General features: G+C 43.6%; 1 protein-coding gene across 1 annotated transcript; it reads right to left on the reverse strand.

The window, feature by feature from the left end:
* Window positions 1-6,805: 6,805 nt before the first annotated feature.
* On the reverse strand, window positions 6,806-21,093 carry LOC139661490 (ankyrin repeat and fibronectin type-III domain-containing protein 1). The gene is made up of 18 exons (XM_071539937.1): window positions 20,885-21,093; window positions 20,253-20,520; window positions 19,720-19,920; window positions 17,784-17,897; window positions 17,315-17,412; window positions 16,843-16,933; window positions 16,025-16,132; window positions 15,377-15,476; window positions 14,708-14,837; window positions 14,329-14,448; window positions 13,973-14,079; window positions 13,507-13,621; window positions 12,960-13,126; window positions 12,532-12,709; window positions 12,143-12,305; window positions 11,244-11,410; window positions 10,341-10,545; window positions 6,806-9,946 (listed from the first exon to the last, which is right to left on the reverse strand). The coding sequence occupies exons 1-18, from the start codon at window positions 21,053-21,055 to the stop codon at window positions 9,186-9,188; spliced, it is 3,264 nt and encodes a 1,087-aa protein (XP_071396038.1). The 5' UTR covers window positions 21,056-21,093; the 3' UTR covers window positions 6,806-9,185.
* Window positions 21,094-25,787: the final 4,694 nt, after the last annotated feature.

Below are 25,787 nucleotides of genomic sequence, written 5' to 3' on the forward strand. Positions count from 1 at the left end.
ATTACTTGCAGTTTTGCACTTCCATAAGACAATCTATCTCAAGGTAAGAAGTTAAAATATCCCCCCCCCCAAAAAAAAAAAAAAAAAAGGTTAAAAAGAAACAATAAAACAGCCTGCGTGGTATGGAAGCATATAGTTAACAAATGCTATCCACATTATAAAATGAGAATTCAGTCACACAATAGCATTTTTCCAACTATGTATTTATTTGGATCAAAATTAAAATTCTAAAGTTTCATGTAGCCTACCAGTATGCACACTGAGGCCTAATATTAAAATATTAATACAAATTTAATTTTCAAATAAATCCAGCACTTTATGGTTAACAATATTCAAATGTTAATTCAAATGTAAAAATTCAAAAGCAATAAAACCTTTTTAATTTTTTTTTTTTTCATTTATGTGTGCAACATTTAAGTCAATTAAAATACAACCTATACATTTTACTTTTTGAAATTCCATACCTTTCCACACTGTCTGTAGAGATTGGATATTTACTGCACATTGATTTATAGCTTTGAGTACAGGTTTGGTTGACACTGTGTGTTTTTGCCATCATTGATGTACAAAGTCTCTCTCAGGGGCTATTTGCAGTGTGCTGATAAATGTACAGACTTATATCACATTTGCTCATTATTTTTTTCAGAAACATATATCATGATAGAAATCCAATATGGCTGCAGGCTAATGAAGGACACCTAGCTACTGGCCCTGTAAATAACCAATCACATCACACTTCACTCTCTGTGTCCCTGTGTCTCTCACTCTCTACCTGATGATCTTTCTATCTCACTCTCTGTCTAAAGCAATGAATGTTGCATTCAGTGGGAGTCTTATACTGAAAATGTATTTTGTTCACGTTAGTAATGAAATACAGTAAAAGTCATTAGGGTCTTGTGAATTCAGCACACAGGGATCCACCAAGCAGCTCTTATTTCAATAAAACATCAGCTTTTGTAACTGGTTTGCATGTAATTCCTTTGTTGTGTGTGTGTTTAAATGTTCCAACTTCTAGCACATTGAAAGCAAATGTGTTCATTAACCCCCCATGCTGGTTGTTAATGAACTCCTTATATAAAAGCCATCTAGAAGCTCTGAAGCCTCAGGACAAGAAACAAATTCTGTGACTAGATGAGCTTACTGAAATACTTTGAAAGGAGAGAGAAGGGAGGAGCAGAGAGACAGGGGAGAAAGAGAGGCGTGAAGCCGTAATGAAGAGAGGGAAAGAGAGGGAGATGGAGGAGGAAGAAAGGAGACAAGTCCAGATGAAAAAGAAATTAGACAAGTACATCACGAGTCCACAAATTGGGAGAATTTCCCAGCTGGATGTTGAGGTGATTAGGACACATGTGAGAGAACATGTAGAGAGCTTTTGAACCATATTTTCCTCTTAATTAACCAAACAGCGTTTTTTTCTATTAAGATGAAGATGGTCAAGATGGCCCATAACATGCTGTGAACACGGTCCAGCTCAACATCCCTCTGGCGTTTGCAGACCACCCGCACTCTCTCTTTAAAGAGATTTTTCCAGACTCCAAATTTGAGGAGATGTATGCTTCAACTAGGTCAAAACCCAATGGAGTCATTAATGAAGTTGTTGCCCCATATTTAATGGAGGAGCTGGTGAAGAATCCGCATAGTCAGACATTCACTCCGGCTGGGTCAAACGATAGCGCACATGCTCAAAACAGATTCACCTGCTAAATATTTTTTTTATACTAATTTCAAATATATACTATATGTCTCACAGTGCAATCATTTTAAATAAGCCTCTCACATATAGGCTACATAAGATATTGGAGCAAAAGTAAAACACTCTGGTTGACTCCAAGACCCAAAAAGAAGCCGCCAAATGGGATTTAAGCAAATAAACAAGCAAATAGTAAACATGTTGTCCCCCACCAGTGATGTAGTTCCACCCTTGGGTCAGTCAGTGATTGCTGAAATATGAGTGAAATTGTATAAGCATTTTCATATGGGACAATGAAAGGACAGATTGACCATATATTTCTGTTGCCTACTCTCCTCAGAATTAGGCTTACAAGTTATATCTTGAAATGTAGTAACTGTAATTGTCCTGTTTTTACTCAATACAGTACAAAATATAAGAACTACAATACGCAATAAATACAATCTGTAGGCTACATTACACAATGTACACTACAATACAATTTATAATACAATATACAATAACATACAACACCAGGAGCGTGAGTGTTATGAATAATATAAATGCTAAATGATAAGTGATATATGGTATTGCACAGTAGGTAAGTGGTAATATGATATAAGTAGTCAACACTGACGGCACAGTGGTAGTGCAGTGATGATGCAATAACAGTACAACAGTCCAACAACTGTACAATAACTACAGTGTCTTGTGGTTAGAAGTTTGCCCAAAAATTCTCCATTGACTCTCACTTCAACACATCAACCCAGTCTGATGTCTCCAAGTGTGTAGCGTGTGTAGACTATTATGTTACCTATGATAACTTTAACTGTATTGCTTTACCACTGAGTCCCCATTCATTGTCCCCCACATTGTATAACTTTAACTGTATGACCTGCTTTACCACTGAGTCCCCATTCATTGTCAATGCCGCCCCCCTAGTGGCAAAAAGTCAACATTACAGTGTGACTAACTAACGAACGAACGAACGAACGGACGGAGACTGATCCATAGTCAATTAAGACAATTAAGAGAGGGAACACTGCCCCTGAATGCTCCCCTGATGTGACTTATTGTAGATGTGGAATCCAAATAAATCTAAAAAAAACAACATCTACAAGATCAAATTTGGACTCACTTGGCTGAAGGATAGCAAGTGCCACAAAAATGTTAAAAGTTTACACTTTTCCTAATTTCTGTTATATTTCTCTTACATTGGGATGATGCGATTTGAAACAGCAAAACAGCAAACTCATGTGCGATTCAGTTTTGAAAGTGTTTGAATGTAATACGGTGCCACACAGTATGCAAGTGTTATGTGCTGACTGCAGTGGAAGATACAGTATGTGCTTTACATTCTGTTCCTTAAGGTTTCTTTGGCAATTCTTTTGGTAATCAGAGGGATGTATTTTTTTATTTTTTATTTTTTCACATTTTATTCTGTATTTTATTATAGTATATATGTGGGCAAACCTGCTGTAGGATATTGGAGTGATGTCACTAAGCATGAAGATCTCAGCCATTGGATTCCGTCATAAAGCAAAATGTTCCAGAACTCAAGAGACACTGAAATGTTTGTCATTCTACATCCAACTTTCTGCGTGAATGATAGTGACTCTACCTTCTAACTTCAAATACTTTGATCCCTAAACTACATTACATGTCCAATTTGGCTCTTTATCATCCAGGTATGTACATTTTAATGGATAACTATAAAAATGTTTTCTATTTTTTAGATTTGTTTTGTTTTTTGTAGCCAAACTAAGGAACACAGACTGTCTTAGATCAAGCAATCTTTTTAAATGTATTTATCATAAGAGAATATTGATTATTACTTTAGACAAACTTTGAAGACTTACACTTACTTGGAGTAAATGTGACTTTACTGTAGTATTTTTCAATTTACCAAAATAAGTGTGTGCTTTTGTGTCCACAGCTGGTGCTTCTCCCCAAGCCTCCTTCTCTCCTCATACTCTGGGGTGAGGGGGAAGTTTTCTGGGAAACGTAGCCTTCAAGTGCTGAAATGGAGAATCTAGACTCGTCCACTGAGGACAAACTTCCCTCTCAGGGTGAGTCTCCTGTTGATTACTCAGAGAAATCAGAGGAAAATAGAATCTCCTGTGAGAAACGGTTAGGAGTAAAGCAGACAGCAACTACAAGCTTCTGCCTGCCCCAGGCAAACACCAGCTCCTTTACAGGCCAGACCTTTAATCAGGTAAGTGACAGCGTTGTGTCAAATCCAGTGACCAACCAGTTAGCAGGGGGCAACATCTGTCCAGCTGACCAGTTGACTGAGTGTTTTGCTTCATGGCACGTCACACAGCAAGCGTACACTGCTGGTTACTATTCACCAACGACCGACCTCGCCTTAAATGAAGACTGTAGACCCATGGAGGTTGACACAACACACTTTAGCCAGTCGTATGATGGCTGTGTGCCTTCCGAGGTTGACCAACCACACTTTCGCCAGTCATATGATGGTTGTGTTCCCACCGAGGTTGACCAACCACAGTTCAGCCTGTGGTATGATGGTTGTGCGCCCACAGAGGTTTACCCAGCACAATTTTACACGTCGTATGATGGCTGTGTGCCCACCGAGGTTGAGCCACCACAGTTTATCCAGTCATATGATATCCAGTCAAGCCTGTGGTATGATGCTTGTGTGCCTGCAGAGGTTGAACCACAGCTTAGCCTTTCATATGATGACTGTGTGCCCTTTGAGGTTGAGCGACCACAGTTTAGCCAGTCCTATGATGGCTGCATGCCCACAGAGGTTGACCAACCACAGTTGAGCCTGTGGTATGATGGCTGTGCACCCATGGAGGTTTACCCACCACAAGTTTACATGTCGTACGATGGCTGTGTGCCCACTGAGGTTGACCAACCACAGTCAAGCCTGTGGTATGATGGTTGTGTGCCTGTGGAGGTTGAACCACAATTTAGCCAATCATATGATGGCTGCACGGCCACACAGATTGAACCACAGTTTCACCAGTCATATGACAGCTGTGTCCCCACAGAGGCTGACCCACCCCAGCTTAGCCTGTCGCACGATGGCTGTGTGCCCACAAAGACTGACCCACCCCAGCTTAGCCTGTCGCACGATGGCTGTGTATCCACAGAGACTGACCCACCCCAGGTTAGCCTGTCGCACGATGGCTGCATGCCCACAGAGGTTGAACCACAGTTTCGTCAGTCGTATGATGGCTGTGTGCCCACCGAGGTTGAGCCACCACAGTTTTGCCAGTCATATGATATCCAGTCAAGGCTGTGGTATGATGGTTGTGTGCTTGCGGAGGTTGAACCACAGCTTAGCCTTTCATATGATGGCTATGTGCCTGCAGAGGTTGAACCACAGTTTAGCCAATTGTATGATGGCTGCACGGCCACACAGATTGAACCACAGTTTCACCAGTCATATGACAGCTGTGTGCCCATGGACATTGACCCACCACATCTTAGCCTGTCACATGATGGCTGTATGCCCACAGAGGTTGAACCACAGTTTCGTCAGTCATATGATGGCTATGTGCCCACGGTGGTTGAGTCACCATAGTTTATCCAGGCATATGATGGCTGTGTGCCCTCTGAGGTTGACTAACCACAGTTTCACCGGTCATATGATGGTTGTGTGACCACCGAGGTTGAGCCACTACAGTTTCGCCAGGCGTATGATGGCTGTGTGCCCTCCGAGTTTGAACAAACACAGTCGAGCCTGTAGTATGATGGTTGTGCGCCCACGGAAGTTTACCCACCACACGTTTACATGTCATATGATGGCTGTGTGCCCACTGAGGTTAACCTACCACAGTTGAACCTGTGGTACGATGGTTGTGTGCCCACGGAGGTTTACCGGCTGTGTGTCCACGGAGGCTGACCCGTCCCAGCTTAGCCCGTCGCACATTGGCTGTGTGCCCTCTGAGGTTGACTAACCACAGTTTCACCAGTCATATGATGGTTGTGTGACCACCAAGGTTGAGCCACTACAATTTTGCCTATCATATGATAGCTGCATGTCCACAGAGATTGAACCACAGTTTAGCCAGTCGTATGATGGTTGTGTGCCCTCCGAGGTTGAACAAACACAGTCGAGCCTGTGGTATGATGGTTGTGTGCCTGCGGAGGTTGAACCACAGTTTAATCAATCGTATGATAGCTGCGTGCCCATGGACGTTGACCCACCACACCTTAGTCCGTCATATGATGGCTGTGTGCCCATGGAGGTTTACCCACCACAGTTAAGACAGTTGCGTGATGGCTATATGCCCACGAGTTTGACCAAGCACAGCGTATTAGCCCGTCGCATGATGACTGTGTGTCCGCCAAGGCTGACCTGCCCCAGCTTAGCCTGTCGCACGTTGGCTGTGTGTCCACCGAGGCTGACCCGCCCCAGCTTAGCCTGACACACGTTGGCTGTGTGTCCACCGAGGCTGACCCGCCCCAGCTTAGCCCGTCGCAGGATGGCTGTGTGTCCACAAAGACTTGCCCATCAGAGTGCAATCAGATGACCATTGAGACCCAGCGGAGGCAGACCCACAAGGGGCACTAATTTACTACAGCTAATTATTACTGTATCCACACTGCTATCCTTTCATGTCAATGACATAAATAAAAAGCAAACTAAATTCTTGTGTCATCTCCTAATTAGTAACTCCTTGATGTTCGGCAGAACTGGCACTACATTAAATAGAATTTTAATACATCACTCTGCATATCCATCAAGAAAAGAACATAATCACTACAAATCACACCTACTGTATGTAAGCTACAGCTAGCCCATGCAGTGGCAAGCAAATAGGCAGGAGCAAAAAATAGCTTCCAAAACTGCCAAAACATTAGAATTAGAAAGAAATATTAAAATTAGAGTTTTGTTCCATTTGGTAATCTCCAACATGTCACCATGTTCAGAGTTTCTGTGTCATAAGGGTGAGATTTCATAAATGTGGGAATCTACTGAACTCCTGTGAAATCCTGCAGTCTGTCCTGTGTAACGTCACTGTCTTGTGCTAAAATGTTATGCGCATGGTTTTTGTTCCTCTTCTTGCACACAAAGAAGAACGAAGAAAAACAGGAAATGCTAATGCCCACACACACGAATGACACATGGAATGCAAAAAGCCGTATGTTAAAACCTCACAAGTCTTTAATGAAATGTTTAACCAAATCAGTTCTGGCACTTCTCAACCCCTCTAACAATGTGACAGATTGTGAGCTTGGAAATTTAAGGTTCTATCTGACTTCATTAAAATTGAGTTATCCACATATTCATGATCATTGTTTTTTTTTACAAAGAACCTTTTGGTGTTAAATATTTAAGATAGAAAGTACATAACATACGTTTTGCCAGCTGGTATGTCAAACCTTTTATGCTCAATATCTCAGAACTGCACTCTGCCCAGATAGAACCTTATAATTCCAAGTTTATCACTGGTATTGTGTGTGTGTGTGTGTGTGTGTGTGTGTTTGGGCAGGGTGGGGTCTGGTATAGCATGATGGCTTCAGGGTGTTTGGCCCCAAAATAAATTGCATGAATACAACATCCACAACACAGAAGGTCTTTGAAAAAGGACAAATTGATCAGTTTTCAAAATCATCAGTATTAATCGGCAATGCCAAGATCTTTACCAGGATTCTATTCTAGGATGACATACATTGATTTTTGCCTCAAAAAGTGGATTTACTGTGCACCTTAATGTTCACTCAAGTATTCATTCTATCCCCCTTACCAAACAAATATTACATTTCCCTAATAATTATGCAACTATGTACCTATGCAGGAGTTTTGGAAGAAATCCCAAAATACGTTATCAAAGAAAGTTTTGTGAAAACAGCTATAGATTGACTATCTCATTCATTGTGATGTGAAAGGCAAAACGATTCTACTCTATTCTATTCTATTGATCTATGAGAGCACACAGTGTGCAGTATTTTTATGAACATCATAATTTCATGAAAACAGTTGCCTGGAGTACAACATTTCATTTCAAAATGACAGGTTTAAGGTTTGTGGCACACAAGTACTCTGTCATCAGATATCAGACCTGTAGATTTAGGTTTAGGCAACTCAGGCCCATTACCAGAGTCTGAAGACAGAGAGTAAACAGGATTCTTACACAATTTGCTACTCAAATTCCATGACCTCTCCAGCACCATTCCATGATACGTTGTGCAATTCATATGACCCTAATTTGCCATCATCTATGTTCAAATGTTACCATTTTTGATGAAAAGTTGATGTGAATGTCCCAGGTCTTGTTCTGTCAAGATATAACGTGTGACTTATGTAATGAAGACATTTCTTATGGGCTATGATTCCTTCAGAAACATTTACCAATCAGCAAGCTTGATTTTAACACTTGACCAGTTGAGAAAACAAAAAAAAAAAACACATTTTCATAACATTTCCAAAACTTTTTAAACACATATCATGTTCCATAACCTTTTCAGACCTGGAATACAAAATTCCAAATTTCAATTGTCCATGGTTTTATGTGGCTAGGATCGCTGAGTATGCTACCAAGTTCCATCAGGCAAATAAATGAAACTGTTGAACAATTTTTGAAACAATGCCTGCAAATAGACATTTTTGGTGAAGGATCATTTGTGAAAAGACCTTCATGACTGAAAGTTGACCTTTCTGACTTTGGGTTTCTTACCACCCTCACATTTCCTGGTGTCTTTCTTATCGGAAAATGATACTGTGCTGATTAAGTGATCAGATTCCTCTTTTTTAAGTGGAGCCTGGGCACCCAGAGCAAAACTGGCAAACTGGTTACCTACCCTGCCCCCCCACCTAAGCATGCCACTGATATAGGCTATTACTGCACAATCAACAGGATTATAAGTCTAGCTACTGTTTTTAAATGTCAAAAGTGCACACAGGTAGAGTAAACCAAAACACAACCACAACTATTAAGCAATATATAATTTATATACGTATAATAGCCTTGCAAAGACTGCAAATGCTGGCATGCAGAAAACTGCAGAAATCTCGATATACCAGAGGTGATCTATACATTTAATGAGTTCCTTACTAGTTCCCAAAGATAAATGGAAATGTTCCCTATAGCTTTGTACTGTAGTGACTAGTGGATTTTCAAGTCATAAGACCTGCTACTCTAGCTTAGGTTTTCCACACAAGACGCTCTCATGCACTGAACCCCAGATCATGGAAAAAATTCATTGCAGCCCCAGAAATGCGCAAAGGAAAGAAATCAGTCTGTTTTTGATGTTTTTTTCATTTCCCATGTCCATCATTAGATCGCCTGTGATCTTGAGGTGGGTGAAATTGCCCCTGCAGTAGATACCGATCTGTTGTCAGTTTGAATTTTCTCCACTAATGGTTAATGTTAGATTTGGCAGTGTGACACTTATCTGTAGTCAGGTGTCAGGGGCGATGTCACTCCTGAGCCAAGGATGGGTAGCAGTCCACTGCAGCCTACAGGTTCCTTTTAATTTGACATTTAAGTTGGCTAAGAACACACAAGTTAGAAGTAGGCTAGGACTTGAGAAGATATCAGGATGAACTGTGAGAGGGTCTGACCCACTCCACCTGGTTTCTCACTGGAAAACACTTGTTGGGAACCTGCGTCTCTGCATCTTCTGGAGGTAAGTCCCAGTGTACAGCAGGCATGACGGTAGCAGTGGCACTCACCATGTTAACAGGGGCAGATGTGTCTTGACCCAGTAAAACCATATTCTCACAGAGTCTCTCTCCCAGATTGAGCTCTGGCATCAAGGTGCTGCTGTCGCTGTTGGAGTGTGGCAGACTCTCGGCTCCATTGATCAAGTCTGATTTCCCTAAATCGAAGAAAGTGCTGTTTTCACCAATCCCCAGCCCAAAGCTCTCTAGCATCTCCATTACTGATGGTGTCTTTGGGTCACTTGGAGTCTCCTCCTCTATAAGGCTCAGTGTGGGCAAGATGTCCACCAACTCTGCCATCTCCATTGGCCGGATCACCTCACTGATGCTGGGAGGAAATTCCTGTTCCTCGCTGTAAGTCTCCTGCACAACCATACCGTCATATCCCACTTCCAGCTGGCCAACGGTGGCAGGCTCCATTCCTGATTGGATTGAAGTGCATTCGCATCCCAATTCTGATTGGCCAATGGTGGTCAAGTCCACAGTGGACTGGGCGGAGATGTCGACGGGGTAGCCTCCCTTAGCTACGCCTTCCATCAACACGATATCGCCCTCTTCAGGGGCGACCAGGACACCTGCTGGAGCAGAAACCTCCACGCTGACCACATTTGCCGGAGTCACACTGACTAAGCTCTCTGAAAGAAAAAGGGGAGAAAAAAAAAAGAAGTTGAAAAGGAGAAGTTAGAATCTTTATCTTAAAATACGTTGCTCAGTGTTCCTTGGTACAGTAGCAGTTCTTCTGAATGTGGAACACAAACTTGAATAGGCCTTGAGAGATTAGAATAGGGATAATGCAGTTTTTCGTGGCATAGATAGACACAGAGAGGGGAGAGTTAGACAAAAAAGTTCCCTGCTTGTAGATTTCATTCTTTATATACAGTATATATCAGTGGTAGATCAAAAAAATGTACTTTTAGATCACTGGAGAGTGAAATCTACTCTTTTACATATTTGGCTGTCTATTTATCTGTATAATGGTAAGAATTAAAAGCTTAATAGGTCTAAAGTGAGACATGTACATCATTGTACCTGCAACGGCTCTCTGTGCTTGCAGCCGATGGGGCCACGTCAGTCTGGCAGTCAGACTCTCCTCCTCTTCCTCACCATCAGGGCACGGAGGTGGATCTCCTCCCATCACCAGGCCCAGTGGCACCGCCCCCACCCACTGCTTAGACCGAACACACTGTAGACAGTCCATAATCCAGCGGGAGTCCCGCCACACCACATCGAGGCGCTAAAGGCACAGGGAAACAGGATTTATAATGTGTATAGAGGCAACAGAACCAGGATGATTCTACTGTTTCCAAAATTATTTAAAGCTAAACAAAACGTTCTCCTGGTGGTTTGTCTTCAAAGGTCACATCTTTTGAGTTTTCATACTCTTTTGGATCAGCCTAGTGCAATGTATCAATACAATGCAATGGAACTTGAATCTCTGTGGGTAGGTTTTTATGCAATTCATTATGTTTACCTTTCATATTGATTTCCTGTCCTTACCCATGAGGCTGTTACATCTTACATTTTAGGCATCTAGCTGATGCTCTTATCCAGAGAGACTTACAATGAGTGCAACAGTAAAGGTCAGAGCTATAGTGTCCTGACAATATTCCTGTGACCATATAATGATCACGCAAGAAAGAAGTGCTAGGAAAAGAAGCAACATAAGAGCTCAGGAGAAAGATAGAGGGGATTTTTTAATTGCAGTTAGAGTGAGTAGAGGAGAGGGGGAAGATTCAGTAGGGAGAAGGTGATGAGAGTTTTCAGCCAGTAACGGAATATGGGGAGTGACTCTGCTATTCTGACTGAAGTAGGAATGCCATTCCACCATCGGAGAACCAGAAGGGAGAAGACCAGGTGGAGCGACGATCTCTAATTGTGCCACAAGCTCTCCTCTTAAATACTCCGCCTTCTTGACTGCTTTCATGATCTTACCTGTGACAGCTGGCTGACGTGGTTCAGGCGCTCTCGGCCCTCTTGCACCTCCTTGGCATCCAAGGCCTCCCGCAGAGCCTGCTGGGCCAGGTGAGTGTCCAGCTCCAGCCTCACCCAGGTCTGGCAGTACTGGGACAGGAAGTCTCGCTCGTACGTCCAGAAGTGAACTGGTGCGCGGCGAGCCAAGGTCGAGAAGGAAAGACAAAAATCAGCGTGCCTCAAAGCTAAGAGAAAAACCCTCTGCCTCAGAACTCATTAGCACACTTTATCACACCTTGCGCGAGGGAATTGTCAAGATGGGTCAAAGGGAGCGATAGATACGAGAACAAAAACAAATCGTAACATGCGGATGAAAAGGAGGATCAAAGGCATAAGTAGACAAGAAAAAATAATCTTCAAAAGACCAAAAGATCAGAAACCTCAGTGTGGCTTATGCACAGTTCATTTTCCAACCAATCTGACGCTGCTTGGTCAGAATGCATTACACAGATTAGGGTTTGTTTGTTTTTAACATTCTGTTCTTCTATTCTTTTGAAAATGAGCCACGTTTATTGATCTTAAGACATGTATGGCATACCTAATGAAATGTGCTGTTTCATACAAAAGGAGACTCCTTTCATCCTGTTCTCATGTGGTGCTAATGTTTTCAACTTCAAAGGACTCTGGGGATGCCATACAATTCTTGGTAAAATAAGATTATCCTAACTTCACGAATTTAAGTTCCCAGAATTACAGTTTGCCGAAGGATGAATTACTTTTTTAATTACCTCTTGACATCTCTTCTTTTTGAATTTACAGGTGTGGACGCTGTACGAATTATAGTTTTTACACACTTGCCCAAGAGGAACTGCTTGGAAAGAACAGATCCAGGTTGTACTACTATAGTCCTACAGACTTACCCAACTCAAAGATCTGCAGGGGCATGGTGAAGCCAGCCTCCTTGGTCCCCACCAGAGGCCAGTAGCTGGAGCTGAAGTCCTCACTGGGAGGCAGCAGCAGCAGCATGGACACCTTGTCTCCAAACTGCAGCAGCTCGCGGGTGTACACACCATACTGATACGCCTACCAGAGGCAGAGAAATAGCAGTACAGCAGACCAATCTTGCCATGTGTGATAATGTAATGTAATGCAAGTCATATGTTGGACTGTAAGAATGCCATCCAGTATAATGGTAAAAGAGTAATACAGACTAACAAAGCAGGTTCAAAATAGTCTGGTAGATTTTAGTTACTGATAACTGGTTGTGAATGAATAGGAGTCTGAGGCGACGGTGTGAATCCATCTTTACCCTGTAGAGGGGGATGTTGAGCTTTGTCAGGAGATGAGTGACTGCTGCCCTCAGAGACCTGACGAACTCCACCAGCCCGCTGCTCTCCATCGAGCTCTCGTCCTCGCCGCTCAACAGGTTCGGAGCGCTGCCATTGGCTGTGGTGAAAACGTGACTCTGTAGCCACGCCCACTCGTCTCTGTCACACAATGAGGACCCAGTCACCACAAATCAGACTGATCTCAACAATCAGTGAGACGGGACCTATGCATTACGCCGTTAATAAAACTTCCACATTGTTGTAAATAGAATAAATAACAGTTTTTGGACTGTCACTCCTGAGACCTTTATGATAAAAATCAAGGTTTAAAAAATGTATAATAATAAAAGTATGCTGAATCTGAAAACATAGTAGTATATAAGTATTTCACTGGGTTAAACTGTGTTACCTGGACACATGAGGGTTGTGGCGGACCCGTGTATGGCAGAGGAGGTTGGGCAGCCTCTGGGGCACCAGGACCCTGATCTGCTCTACAGAGCTGCACAGTTTCAGGATGCCCACATACAGACCCGGCTGCGCCCACTGGATGCTGTGCCTGTGGAAGGACAACTTCTCCTGGGGAAGGGAGACAAAGAGAGACAGAGAGTTTGAGAGATGCTACTGGAAGCTAATGTTTTAATGAATTTCATTTGCTGTGTCTCATTTTGTTTTAATTTGGTTAGCTCGTTTTGTTCTGGTCGGGCTAGCTAAATTGATTCAAATGCATTTTAGGATTATTTGAGTTGCACAGGGGAGAAAAACACGGTTCGATAAACAAGTCGGGAAAACTCAATACACTCAATCACTATACACTCAGTGCTACATGCAATTCGGTTGCACATAGCTGCTGCTAAGTAAGTGTGTCCATGGTGTTAGACTTTCTCTCTCTCTCACTCTCTCTCTTTCTTTCTTTCTTTCTTTCTCTCTCTCTCAAACACACACACACACAGGTTCACCTTGAGTTGCTCATTGAGTGTGTCCATGGCAGTGGGCTCTGGCAGTAGAGGAGTTCTGCTGCGGTTCTTTTCCAGGCGGGCCAGGGGCAGCCAGTGGAGCGGAGGGTCAGGAGGACTTGGAGTGGAGCAGAAAACTCAATGAAAAAGAGAAAAGCAGCCACACAGTGGAAAAATGTCTTTGATTCATTTATATAACACCAACAACCCAACCGCAGCGGGCTGGATTTCCATCATGGTGCATATGTAGATGTTCATTGTCTCATATGAGAGCTGAGTGTCTGCTAGAAATCTAGTCTGCTAGATTTTGACCATGTTCGCTTCATTGTGAGTCGAAGGGACATGATCGTAGGCAGCAGAGTGGCACTGTGATGCCTTGTGCTCTGACCTCTCTGTGGAGGGGCGGCATGCAAAATTTCTCCTCCAGGGATCAATAGAGCGTAACAAAAGACACTTTCTCAGTTCTAACCTGGGAGGGTTGGGGCAGTTCTTCACGGTCACTAGCAGGACGTTGCCCTGCCGGTCCTTCAGAGGCTCATAGTACACCTGGCCCAGGTCCACTGTCCCCAGGGACGACTGGAGGCAGAGGAAGAAGGGAAAGGTAAAATAGAAACAAGAGAATGAATAAACATGAGGATATTAGGGATTACAGTAATGCAATGAAAGACAGAGTGGAGTAAACAGGCAGGGAGCCTGACAAGAGTGGGGGCGGTGGGGTGGTGGTGAGAAGAGTTGGAGGAAGAAGAGATGTAAAGAGGTAATTAAAAAAGTAATTAACCCATTCTGACGCTTTCTACCAGAAGAGTAAGCTGCTTAACTTCCTACCTGCAGCTGGGAAACAGCTCTTAAAATGTTGTGTCTGTTCTGGAGGAGGGAGGAGGAAGAGGAGTGAGCGGAGCAGAGGGCCTGCTGGAGCCACGGCACCTGTTGCCATGCACAGGACAACTACAGGGAAACAGGCCATAATGTGAAACTGCAATGCACATGTGAGTCATACAGCCTTCATTATGAATATTTTGTTTATAGACTGGATATGTAAAATAACAAAACATTTCCAGTTGTTTGCATATAAAGAAAATTCACTGCCTGTATTGACTGAATTCAAAGTGAATTTACAGGGTATCAACAGCATATATGAACCAAATCAGATATATAGTATGTCAATATCTGTATAATTAACATATATGTTTGATTGGCAGTTAACCTTGGCAAACCAAAGGAAGTCCTGGGTGATGGAGGTGGAGCAGCACTGGATCTCCACCAATGGGAGTTGATCTTCCGCTGTCACCAGGATGTTTTCCTTGTGGTAGAACAAAGTTGCCAGGTACACACCTCTAAGGAGATTCAGAGGGATAAAATAAACAGAAAATACAGATGAAATCAATGATTCTATAACATGAAAGTAGAGTATGAAACAAGTTTTTCCATTTCATTAACTGTTTCAATGGTGCTGTTATCACTTAATGATTTAAAATAACGATTAACCATTATTTCAAGTTGCATAAATTATGTTTGTGTCTATAATCAAAAAGTATTTTCCCTGAAATAGCTGTGTGACTATTTTATGGCAACACCGTGCTTCACATTCATACAGTTACACACATTCCCACCCAGGAGCTTCCCAGTGCAACCACTGTTCTCTATTGTGGTCTACTGGAGCGGATGGGGCAGCGGGAAGCATTCGATCTGAACGCTTCCCCTAACCTCGAGGCTACCGCAGCTTTAATGTGACTACTGTTCTTTTTCAATAACCGTAACAGATAAGAGTTAGGAATTGTTTGTACTCTCGACTGCTGTAATCACATTGCATTTAATCCGGTACTCCCCACACCCTGGAGGCACGGTGGGACAGGTAAGACAGATGGAGCGCTACCTCTGTAGGAGACGAACAAACTTGGTGGCTGACTGGAACAGTTGTTTGATGCCTCGAGACACAGACAGACGCTTGCTTGGGCTCTGGGGCTTAGAGCTCTCTGTGGAGCGGAAGAGAGGAGGATCAGACAGGATGAGAATCGCTTCATCTGCCAAAGTAGATCCACCGTGCATGCACAGGATATTTGACTAGGTGAATTTGGTGAAAGTGTTTTCTCTATCATGAACAGAAATGATACATACAGTACATGCCGGTGATATAAAATAGAGCAAAGTATGAATAAAATCTAAGGGTCTTTGGTGAAAGGAGCAATGCCATATCAATCTTACATAACGTAGCTGTTGTAAAGACAGCAGCTTTATGTCTCACATACAGTAAAGTCAATAAGGATGTTTTTATGCTACTTCATGTTCATTATGTTTTCTGTCAAATTGTCAAAGCACTTATTTCAGAATCAGAATCTCTTTTAATTGGCAAGCAAAACTAGTGAATAAGGACAAAATCCTAGCAAATAAAAGCAATTCTGATTGTGATTCTCAAATAAAATATACATAACATTGACTTTATGTGATGTTTTGCAGGGACTCACACACATATGCTTGCCTCACAACAACTGCTGTATGTCAGATTACTATGACAGTGTGTTACCTATGCAGTATCCCCTGTAATGTGGTTCCCTGGTCTGCTCCAGCAGTTTCCTCACTAGGCCCTCCTGGTTCCTTAACTGCGACTTCACACCGATGCACTCTCTCCAACCTGCAGAAGGAACGGGGAGAAAAACACTGCATCACTTGCCTTTTTTTTTTTTTTTTTTATCTAATTAGAGAAAATCATTCAGACATCAAGATCTAATTTCCAGGCGAGTCCTGAGTGCTGCAGTTCCCCATCCTGGTGATTAGCAGGCAAGAACGGCTGCATGAGAAACCATCTGTGTGCCGTGACTCTGAAAGTTTCAGTGCTGAATCATTCTGAGCTGTTAAAACTCGGTCTCCTTGTTATTTAAATCTAGCTCTAATTTCTAAATCTAATTTCACTGTAATATCCTACTGAAAGTTCAACACCATTAGCTGAATATTTGTATCTATGGTTATATTCTGATTATATGTTTGCCTTTGTTCTCCATTTTTCTAATCATTATGACATTTTTGCGTTATTGGACTGTATAACATAGAGAACGGCAGCAAAGATTGGAGGGAGAAAGAAGGAATGGACACGCAACAAAGACTATGAGGCAAATTCAAAGTCACAACGGCATGAGAACACGGCCCATTGAGCCACAAAGACACTCTTTAATTCTCCACATTTTAATAATTCACTAATCGACAAGCCATGAGTGGATTTCGCTTCTTTCACATCGAGGTCTAAGTCACCCGAGTCATTTCATTACACGGGCACAGGGAGAGAAAGAATGGAGCCTCCTGGAGATAAGTCTACATTCATCACAGCTTGCAGTTCGGCATACTCACTGGAGGGGGCAGCACTGACTGGAGTAGAGCACTGCGGCGGGCCCCATCCCTTCACGTTGTAGGCGCTCACCCTCACAAAGTAATGCACTCCCTGCGTTTGGAGAAGCATCACACCGCCACATTATCACCACGCATTAACCTCATGAACAGCCCCATTCCAGAGCAAAGGAATCACATACAGCCCTCATTATTAATTCATCTGGTTAAATGAAACAGTTCAACAGGCTGAGTGTTTTCCTGTGGGAAGTGGCTCAGTGCAGAAGATGATGGGGCGAGGGACAAATAGTGTGTAAGTTGTGTGTGTGTGTGTGTGTGTCTGTGTCTGTGTTAGCGGTTGTTTCTACATGTGTATGTCCTTTTAGGTGTTTGCTTCCATGTGCTGTGTTGCTCCTTGCTCTCCTTTGTGTGTGTGTGTGTGTGTACCTGTGTGTGTGTGTTCATTTACAATGGCGTGTGCAGGTGTGCGTCTTACATTTGTGAGCCCTGTGATGCTGTGGGAAGGGCTCTTGGTGTCAGTAACTTGGGCTGAGCCGAGGATGCGTTTGAAGCTGGCGGAGGTGCTCCACTCCACTGTGAACAGAAGACGATCCCACTGACAGATTATTGCCTGGCTTTGCTCAAAACCCCGCTGAGAGAACTAAGGATTTGGTGTGTTTACAGTTTCTGGAACTTGTGCAGCTGTGAGCAGTGTGAAGCAAAGTGACAAGTAAAGTCAAATAAAAATAGGGATTTTAAACCTGCCAGCACGATTGATGTATGAGACATATTTCTACCGAATCAATAAATTAGAAATCCTTCCATTAATTCATTCATCCATCATGCATCCATCCACATTTCCATCACACCCGCCTTTAACCCATCCATTCATTCACCCCCGTCTCCATCCTTCTATTCTTCCACCAGTCCATTATGTATTAAAAGTCTTTTCATACACCGCCCACCTCTGTAGCGAGTGATTAGCCCTGTGGTGTCGCTGTCTGTCTCTTTGATCGCCACAAACAGAGAGGAGGTGCTGGTCACCAGTATGGACACAAGACTGGGCTGGCCAGGGAGATCTGGTGGAAATATGATCAAAGGTTCAAGGTTAAAAGAAGTTACTCTTGGCCACTGACAAAAACCTAACTTTAGCTCTAAACCTAACCAACCGACCCAATCTGGGCAGCAGGTTGGCTGGTAGCGGTTAGAGTCACTTCCCATTGACCAGAGGTCCTGGGTTAAAGTCCATATCCACCCAAAACACTGAATGTGAACCAGCTCCAGGGTTGCTGTTCTATAGCTCTGACCTGCCTGTGGAGGGGGGGAGCGACTGGAAAGACAGTTTCCCTACAAGGATCAATAAAGTATCACAATATTATTATTACATTAGTAACCTCGGCGCTGGCCCCATGAATGATGAATTTGTGCAGTGTGATCGAACGTTAGTCTGGTCTTCTCTTCATTGATTCTAGCCCAAGGGGTTTTACAGCCTTCTCAGCCTGGGCTGTGACCCAAAGTGAATAGATTAAGTCCTGTCTTAAGCCCCAGGACCAAAACATACATTTATGTTTCTCATTTTAAGCATTTAGCTGACACTGTTATCCAGGGAGACTTTCGCTGAACGGAAAAGTTAGAAGCACCCAAAAAAAAGGTGAGAAAAAGTCAGTTACAATACTGCTTTGACCACAGAAAAATCATGGAGGGAGAGGTTTGCAGCCTATGACAGAAGATGGGGAGTGACTTTGCTGTTCTGACTGGAGCGGGAAGGTCATTCCACCGCTGGGGAGCCACGAGGGAGAAGAGTTGACACCAAATGGAGCGATGACCAGGTGAAGGAGAGCCAAAAGGCCAGTAATGGCAGAATTTGATATGAGCACCCACAGGCAGCCAGATGGGGGGAGTGTAGGTGGAGAGTGACATGGGCGAATTTGGAAAGGTTGAGGACGGAGGGGCTGGAGGGAGTGTTTTGGGAGTGTTTTAGGCTAGGAGTCTGGAGGGGAAATGACTAAAGCCTGAGCAGGGTGGTGGGCTGAATCTCTGGTGAGGAAGGATCTGATTTGACAGATTTTGAAATGTGCAAAACTGCAGGATCTGGTTGTGGCGAGAATGTGGGCCTCGCATCACAGTCAGTTGTCTGTCACCAATATTCTCTGCAGGCTGAGCAGGCGTCACTGTGGTCTTGTCATTACTGATGGAGAGGTTTTGTAGAAGACAGGATTTTCCAGGCAACAAAAGAAGCTCAGTCTTGTTGAGACTGAGTTTGAGATGGTGGGCAGAGGACAGAAAAGAATACATGAATAAGAGTATTCTTACCATGTGGGCGCTGTAAAGAAACAGGCCTGTGACCTATCTGCTATATCAGACCTTATAACCAATCCTGAAACTACTGGGTGCTATGTGGAGATTTCATTGAGACATAATGATATAAACCAATATCTACACAAGTGGGCAAGCTGTGTTGCTGTTTTCACCTCTCTCTAAAGCTTGTTGTCAAATTCCGCTCCGGAACGAAGCTCCTCCCATTCAGTAGCTTTTCTTTTTTTAAAAACTAGCTTGGCTCCTCCCTAGCGGTTTAAAAGTGGCGCTCACCCCCTCCCATTCCTGAAAAAAAAGTCTCGTAATGGCGGAATCGATGAAGCGAGCGAGTAAACTTGTTAAACTAGTAAACTTGCTACCTACATGTTACCTTCAGCGGAAGACAGTTCTGGAAAAGTGAACTGGTAACCGACAAGACTTAGCTTAGCTATTAGCATTTATCCTTCCATTTGCCCTTGGTAGGCCTCCGTAGTGCAGTGGCTTTGCTGTGTGTTATTTACAAATGTGTTGCAGTTTCTGTCGCCCTCTAGTGGTCAGAAAAATGGCTTACTGCAGCTTTAAGAAATGCTACACATGACCACTGACCTGTGTTGTGGAAGTTCTCCCTCATCCTGCAGTACAGCTGCTGCCTGAGGCTCCAGAGGCGGACTTGTCTCTGGGCGTCGGCCTGAGCCTGAGGCCCCGCCCCCGCCTTCCTCAACAGCTCCTCCTTCCTCTCCTCCACCCGTTTGCCTGCCAGCGCCACCAGAGCATCCAGCTTCAATGCCCACTCTGCCGGTCGGCACACTGAGAGGAAATATGGTAGAGAGAGAGAGAGAGAGAGAGAGAGAGAGAAATGGAAAGAATCCGAGTGGGATTTGCATTGCATTATTTACGAAGAGATAAAGGAGATCCACACAGCAGCATTTTAAAGCCATCCACTCCCATTAGAATCAACTTTTAAGAACTAAATACAACTTTCGTGGAAACGTACAAATCCATTTCAGACTGCTTGTTTTACACATTTTGCGCAACACAACTTCAAGAGCCAAGGAGATTAATCCATCATTCTCTCGCAATCTCTTTTATTTTTACACTTCACACGCAGCCTTATTTGACTTATAAGACGTCAGACTCACAAACAGGGTTGTGTCTGGCTCCAGCCTTTGTCAACACATGGAGAAGAGGGGAATTGTGGGTAAGGGCAGCCACGTCCAGGGGGACCAGGCCCTGATCGCTAACCCGGTTCACCCCCTTCTCCCTGTCTCTCTCCCAGTCCTTCTCTTTCCGCTCTCCTCGCTCCCACGCGCCTCCTCCTCCTCCTCCACAGTTGGTGCGGTCCCTGGACAGCAGGCTTTGTACAGCCAAAGTGTCCTCATTTTCCACTGCCTCCCACAGGGTCTTGTACTGATGGGGGGGTGGGGGGGGGCGGAGAGAGAGAGAGAGAGAGGGAGAGGGAGAGGGAGAGGGAGAGGGAGGAAGAGGGTTCATATTGAAAGATTTATTTTATGAGGTAGAGGAGAGGGACTTTCTGTACAAAGAGTCAGACAGTGGACGAGGCAGTAATGTTGGACACATAAATCAAACCATAAATCAAAGCCTAATCCGCGACAGTCCACACTGGGATAATAAATTCATAGTGACACAGGATGAGGATATAATGTGAAGGAAAGATCTCATAATTCCAACCATGCGGACACCCAACCAGAGGGCCGGCAAGCCTGTCCAGCGTGACCAAAACTTCCCCCAAAACCGCACCGAAATGTCTTACCGCGGGTGTGGACTTGCTCGGGTGTTTGGGCGTGTCCGTTTCCCCGGCAACAGACGACTCTCCGCCCCTCAGTCGGACGGACAGGTTCCTGTAGATGCGTTTGGGGGAGACGGGACCCATGGAGCGCCGGCGCTGGGGCGGGTTCCTCACGGACACGGACGATACAGACATGGCAGGGGGGAGGAGGAGAAGGGGAGGAGGAGAGGAGAGGAGAGGAGAGGAGAGGAGAGGATGAGTAAAGAGGGTACAGGAAGATAGAGTATGGCTGGAGGAAATGAAGAAATAATGGGAGAAGTGAAGGATTGGTTAGTTCATGGACAGAAAGATTAGGACCCCCACCCTATGAGCCATATAGGAGGAAGGCCAGATGAGAAAAGCGGCACGTGAAACAGAGAAACGAGGGGAGAACGAGGAGAGCACGAGCAAAGGTGAAAGTCATTAGAAACCTGGAGTAGAGTGTAGCGGGGGGGGACGAGATGAGAGAAGAAGGAGAGAGAGAAAAAACAGAATATACAGTCAGGCTTACACAGATTCTTCCACAGTCAAGGCAATCTTCTGCCGACTTGGAGGGGCGAGTTAGGCTGAGCTGAGCGGTGCTGTTGCGTGGGCGGATAAATGGATAAAAGTTACAATGCCTGTACACAGCAGATGAAAAATGCCTTGAAGCATTTAAAATGTGCCTCTCACTATTCTCACTTTTGTTCTTCTTTTACGCACTATTGTGTGACGTAGGCTTTATTCGCTATGAATGGAGTTCCTCGGCGCACAAAGCGACCGACCCATCAATCTAATTAGCTGAAGAAAAGGAATCTTACGTGGAAGAGCCAAAAACTCGTGGGCCTTTTCTATGACAGACTGCGTTCGCATCATAATCACTAGTGATCACACTGAACAAGAGCATTGTGATAAATTTGAATCCCCCTCATCAGCTTTCAATCATTACCATTGCGGTTCATTATCAATTCCGTTGCCTTTTCATCATCATAATCAATCACTGCTGAGCCCGAAACACTATCTTACCAAATTTTTTTCCAACGCTCTGAGCAGCAAAATGCAATCTGACATCGCTTTGTCTCCTCTTCAGTCAGCAAATCTTCTCTTTCATTTGTCACTGTCTTTCTTTCTCTTTTCTCCTCTTCCACCCCCCCCCCCCCCCCCCCTGTCTTCTCACAGTCCTACAGTTTGGAGTGATTCTCACGTCGCTTCCATTTACGTCATGCCCGAGCCTTCGAGATCTCAAGTGCATCTTTGGAAAAGGGGGGGGGGGGGGGGGATACACGCCGTATCTCTGTCATCTCTCTGTCAGCGCCTCATCCATTTCCTCTCATCCCCTCTTTCCAGTCTAAATGAAAGCCTCACACACACACACTGGTTTTTGAATTCCATCTCTGTCAAGTCGAGCCCTGTTTTGGCTGAGTACTCCACTGTTCTTGTGTGAAAGTGAATACTCCCCTAGTTGGTGTGAGCTGGGGACATGATATGAGGGCTCCTGCCTGTCTGTCCACAACAGCGCCATGTCTCTAACTGACATATTACCACTGCTGCGCTGTATCTGCTACCTGCTTGTGTGCCTCAACTGTCCCTCACGGCTCTGACACTACCTGCACCATCTGCTCATGTACTGTATATAGGGGGGGGAGGGGGGAGGCGGGGGGATAGGGTAATACCTACCATTGTTATTGGTAGAGTTTTTTCCGGTGTTTGTTTAGCATATCTTATATCACTTGTGGAAAGTGCTGATCACAGAGACTTGTTGAGAGCGCAGATTAGCCTTAGGGCTTGCATTTTGGAGGCAACAACAAGATACTAATCTCAGGTGTATAGGGCTGGAGGGATAAAGAGGAAAGCAGTGTGCTTTCATAAAAAGATGTTTGCAAACTGTGGTGAGATTGCAAAAGTGATGAGAATAATAAGTTGTAGGAGTTGGGTGGCGATAGAGCTGTTAGGCACTTGGTTATAAAAGAACATATGTCAACCAATGAATAACATATGGTATGAATTCATTGTGGTTTTACATGCTGCCTAACCCGCTATATCTCACATTGTGGTGGATTTTTTTTTAACCTCAGCACTGTGGTTCACAGGCTGACAGACAGTATAGAGCTGTTTGCAACTAAGTTTTCTGTTTCGTGGGTCTGCTAAATGTTGTGGCTCTCAGGTTCAGCAGTGCATGGAAACATCTGATGACTAATCTCTAATCCTCCAGGAAGTAATGCTGCATAAATCATCTGTGTAAATACACCAAATAAGACATCATAGCCAAGAGTTTTTTTAAAATATAAGATCTTACTGTAATTCTTGAAATACAATCAGCACAACTACAGTTAGTGTGTCCCAACTGCTTGGCAGGATTTCAAGAGGCATAATTAAAATTCTAGCACCATAATATATTCTTGTATAGCGCATATTTATATTTTCTGCATTAAGACAACATCACCAGAGCTGCTTGGTAAGTAACCTTTTAGCTACAAAGTTTATGGGAGAGAACATCACACAACTCAAAGTTGGCTTACTTTTCCCTGAACAATTTTTACAGACTGTGAAAACCTCAAGCAGCATTTCAAACTATAAAGAAGTACTTCATTCCCTTACGAAAAAAAGAACTGCAGTACGCTATAGTAATCCTATAACACATTTTAGAGGGATACTATACAGATATCACAGCAAAACCTCATAAAGTTATGCAACTAATAGGTTACACAGAAAATGCAGTAATACCACAGATAGAAAAATACCATAAAGTACGAAGAGATCACTAGGACTCCCTACTGACACACACTACGTCCCTATATGAATATTACAGGAATATTATAGTGATTTTTCATTAGGGTTATCTTAATTCCTACCGTCGTTCGCCCCTTTCACTTTAATTGGCCTTTTCCCCGAGGTTGATCCGCCACTTCAGCATGCTTTGATCAGATATAATCCATCGTGCCGACTTCTTCAAGTTTTCACTTCTTCGGTTGAAGCACACCTGAACGGGACGCGCTGGTGACAGCAGCGCTTGACAAACACACGCACGCACGCACGCACGCGCTCTCACACACGCGCGCACACACGCACGCACACCCCCACACGCCCCTGTTTCCTCTTCCCGCCCTCTTCCCACTTTCTCAACTCATTTTATTACCAACACCCAAACTCTTTCTATTACTAAAACCCATGTTAAGGCATCTTTACATGCACATACGCCCTATTCTTCAAACTGAATGAAGCGATAGCTGTAATTATAAAACCCCAAAATGAAAATGTCTAGTTTGTATGGTAGACTATAAATAATTAATAATCCATCCATCGCTGCAATAATAGGGACTTATTGTGTGTCTGTGGTACTCAATATAAAGTTTATAGGCTGCTTTATTATATATACTCTATATATATTTTTGTTTTACCTCCGATGTTATCACTATAATATTCCTATAATAAACTTAAAGGATATTATATATGGTTTACAGTTTTGCTGTATTTGTACTGTATCTTTCTAAATGTATTACAGAATATCTATATATATATATATATAAATGTATATATATGTATATATATAATGGGATTAATGTTCTATAAAGTGTGAATGCAGGAGCATCTCTTGTTTCTGAAGAGCGAAGCAGCTTGATGGTACCAAGTGGGTTACACAGTCTGGACACAGCAGCACTGAAATAAGTCTCTGGGCAACACCTAATGCTTCTCAGTCTCCACTGCAGTGAAATAAATATAGCCATGCTGGTGGCATTATTTGTCATCATGACCATTACCACAGAAACTGTTGTCCCTAACTCATGGCCTGGAGTATGTCGTTGTCACGGGAAACACAGCAGAATAATTTCAGCAGAGTGATATTGTGACAAACTGTAGGTTGAGGTGACTGGAAAAAAAGGTATAGGCCTATATTTAGGGTTTCGCTCAACACCCCCACTGACACCTGCTCTATGGAACTGGGTGGTGGAACGGAATCAAGAGAACATACTTAATTCTCTCCATGTTCCTATATTGTTTAGATCACACTTTAGAAGAGAGGTCATAGTCTATCTCTCTCTAAGAAAGATCTCTAAGAAAGTGTTTTGTGTCTTATACATTGTTTTGCTTGTTTTGTGATTGTTGATTAGTTAGATCTAGTTAGGCTCATTCTCTGTAAAGTCCTTTGAGACAAGGTGGTGATGAAGGGCTATAGAGATAAAAGAACTTGAACTTTAAGCTCACAATCAAAGTGTGTATAGCTGGAAACAGTACATATCTAAGTGAGTGTGTCAAAAGTGTACGTGTGTGTCCGCGTGTGTGTGTGTTTATACACAGGAAGTGGTCGAAGTTATGACAAGCCAGCTGAGAGAATAGCGAAGCCCTAACGCTGACGTGGAAAATGCCTGCTTGAGAATTCTCCATTTATGCTCGGGCAGAAGCTGAATCCATTTGTCTCGGAGCTTTATTGGCCTCTGAAGAATACTCCATGTGAAGTAGTTGTCAAATAATGTTGACAGATATGCATTGGATCTCACCTGAGCAGCGAGAAGGTCCCTCTCTCTCTCTCTTTCTCTCTCTCTGTCTCTCAGGGGCCAATAAAACTCAGAGGCAGATGGATTCAGCTCCTGTCCAAGTGCAAATGGAGACTTTAGAAACAAATATTTTCCACCTCGTTGTCAGGGGTCTGCTACTCGTCTCAGTCAGCCTAACAAAGCTCTGACCACTTCCTGCACACACACTCTCTTGCTCAGTGTGTGTTGCCTCCAATATGGTTGCTGGAGCATAGCGGATTTGTCAGAGGCAAAATGTATTGTGTCAAGAGATTAGTGCGCACACACACACACACACACACACACACACACACACACTCTCTCTCGCATATGCACATTGTCACACAGATACACAAAGAAACACACTCAAACTCAGAGTTGGCTCCACTTACTTTGAA

This window comes from Centroberyx affinis, unplaced genomic scaffold (assembly GCF_046629955.1).
Source record: "Centroberyx affinis isolate AG114_WGS23_722 - 3 ecotype Tasmania unplaced genomic scaffold, CSIRO-AGI_Caff_v1 ptg003533l_1, whole genome shotgun sequence".
Classification (NCBI taxonomy): domain Eukaryota; kingdom Metazoa; phylum Chordata; class Actinopteri; order Beryciformes; family Berycidae; genus Centroberyx; species Centroberyx affinis.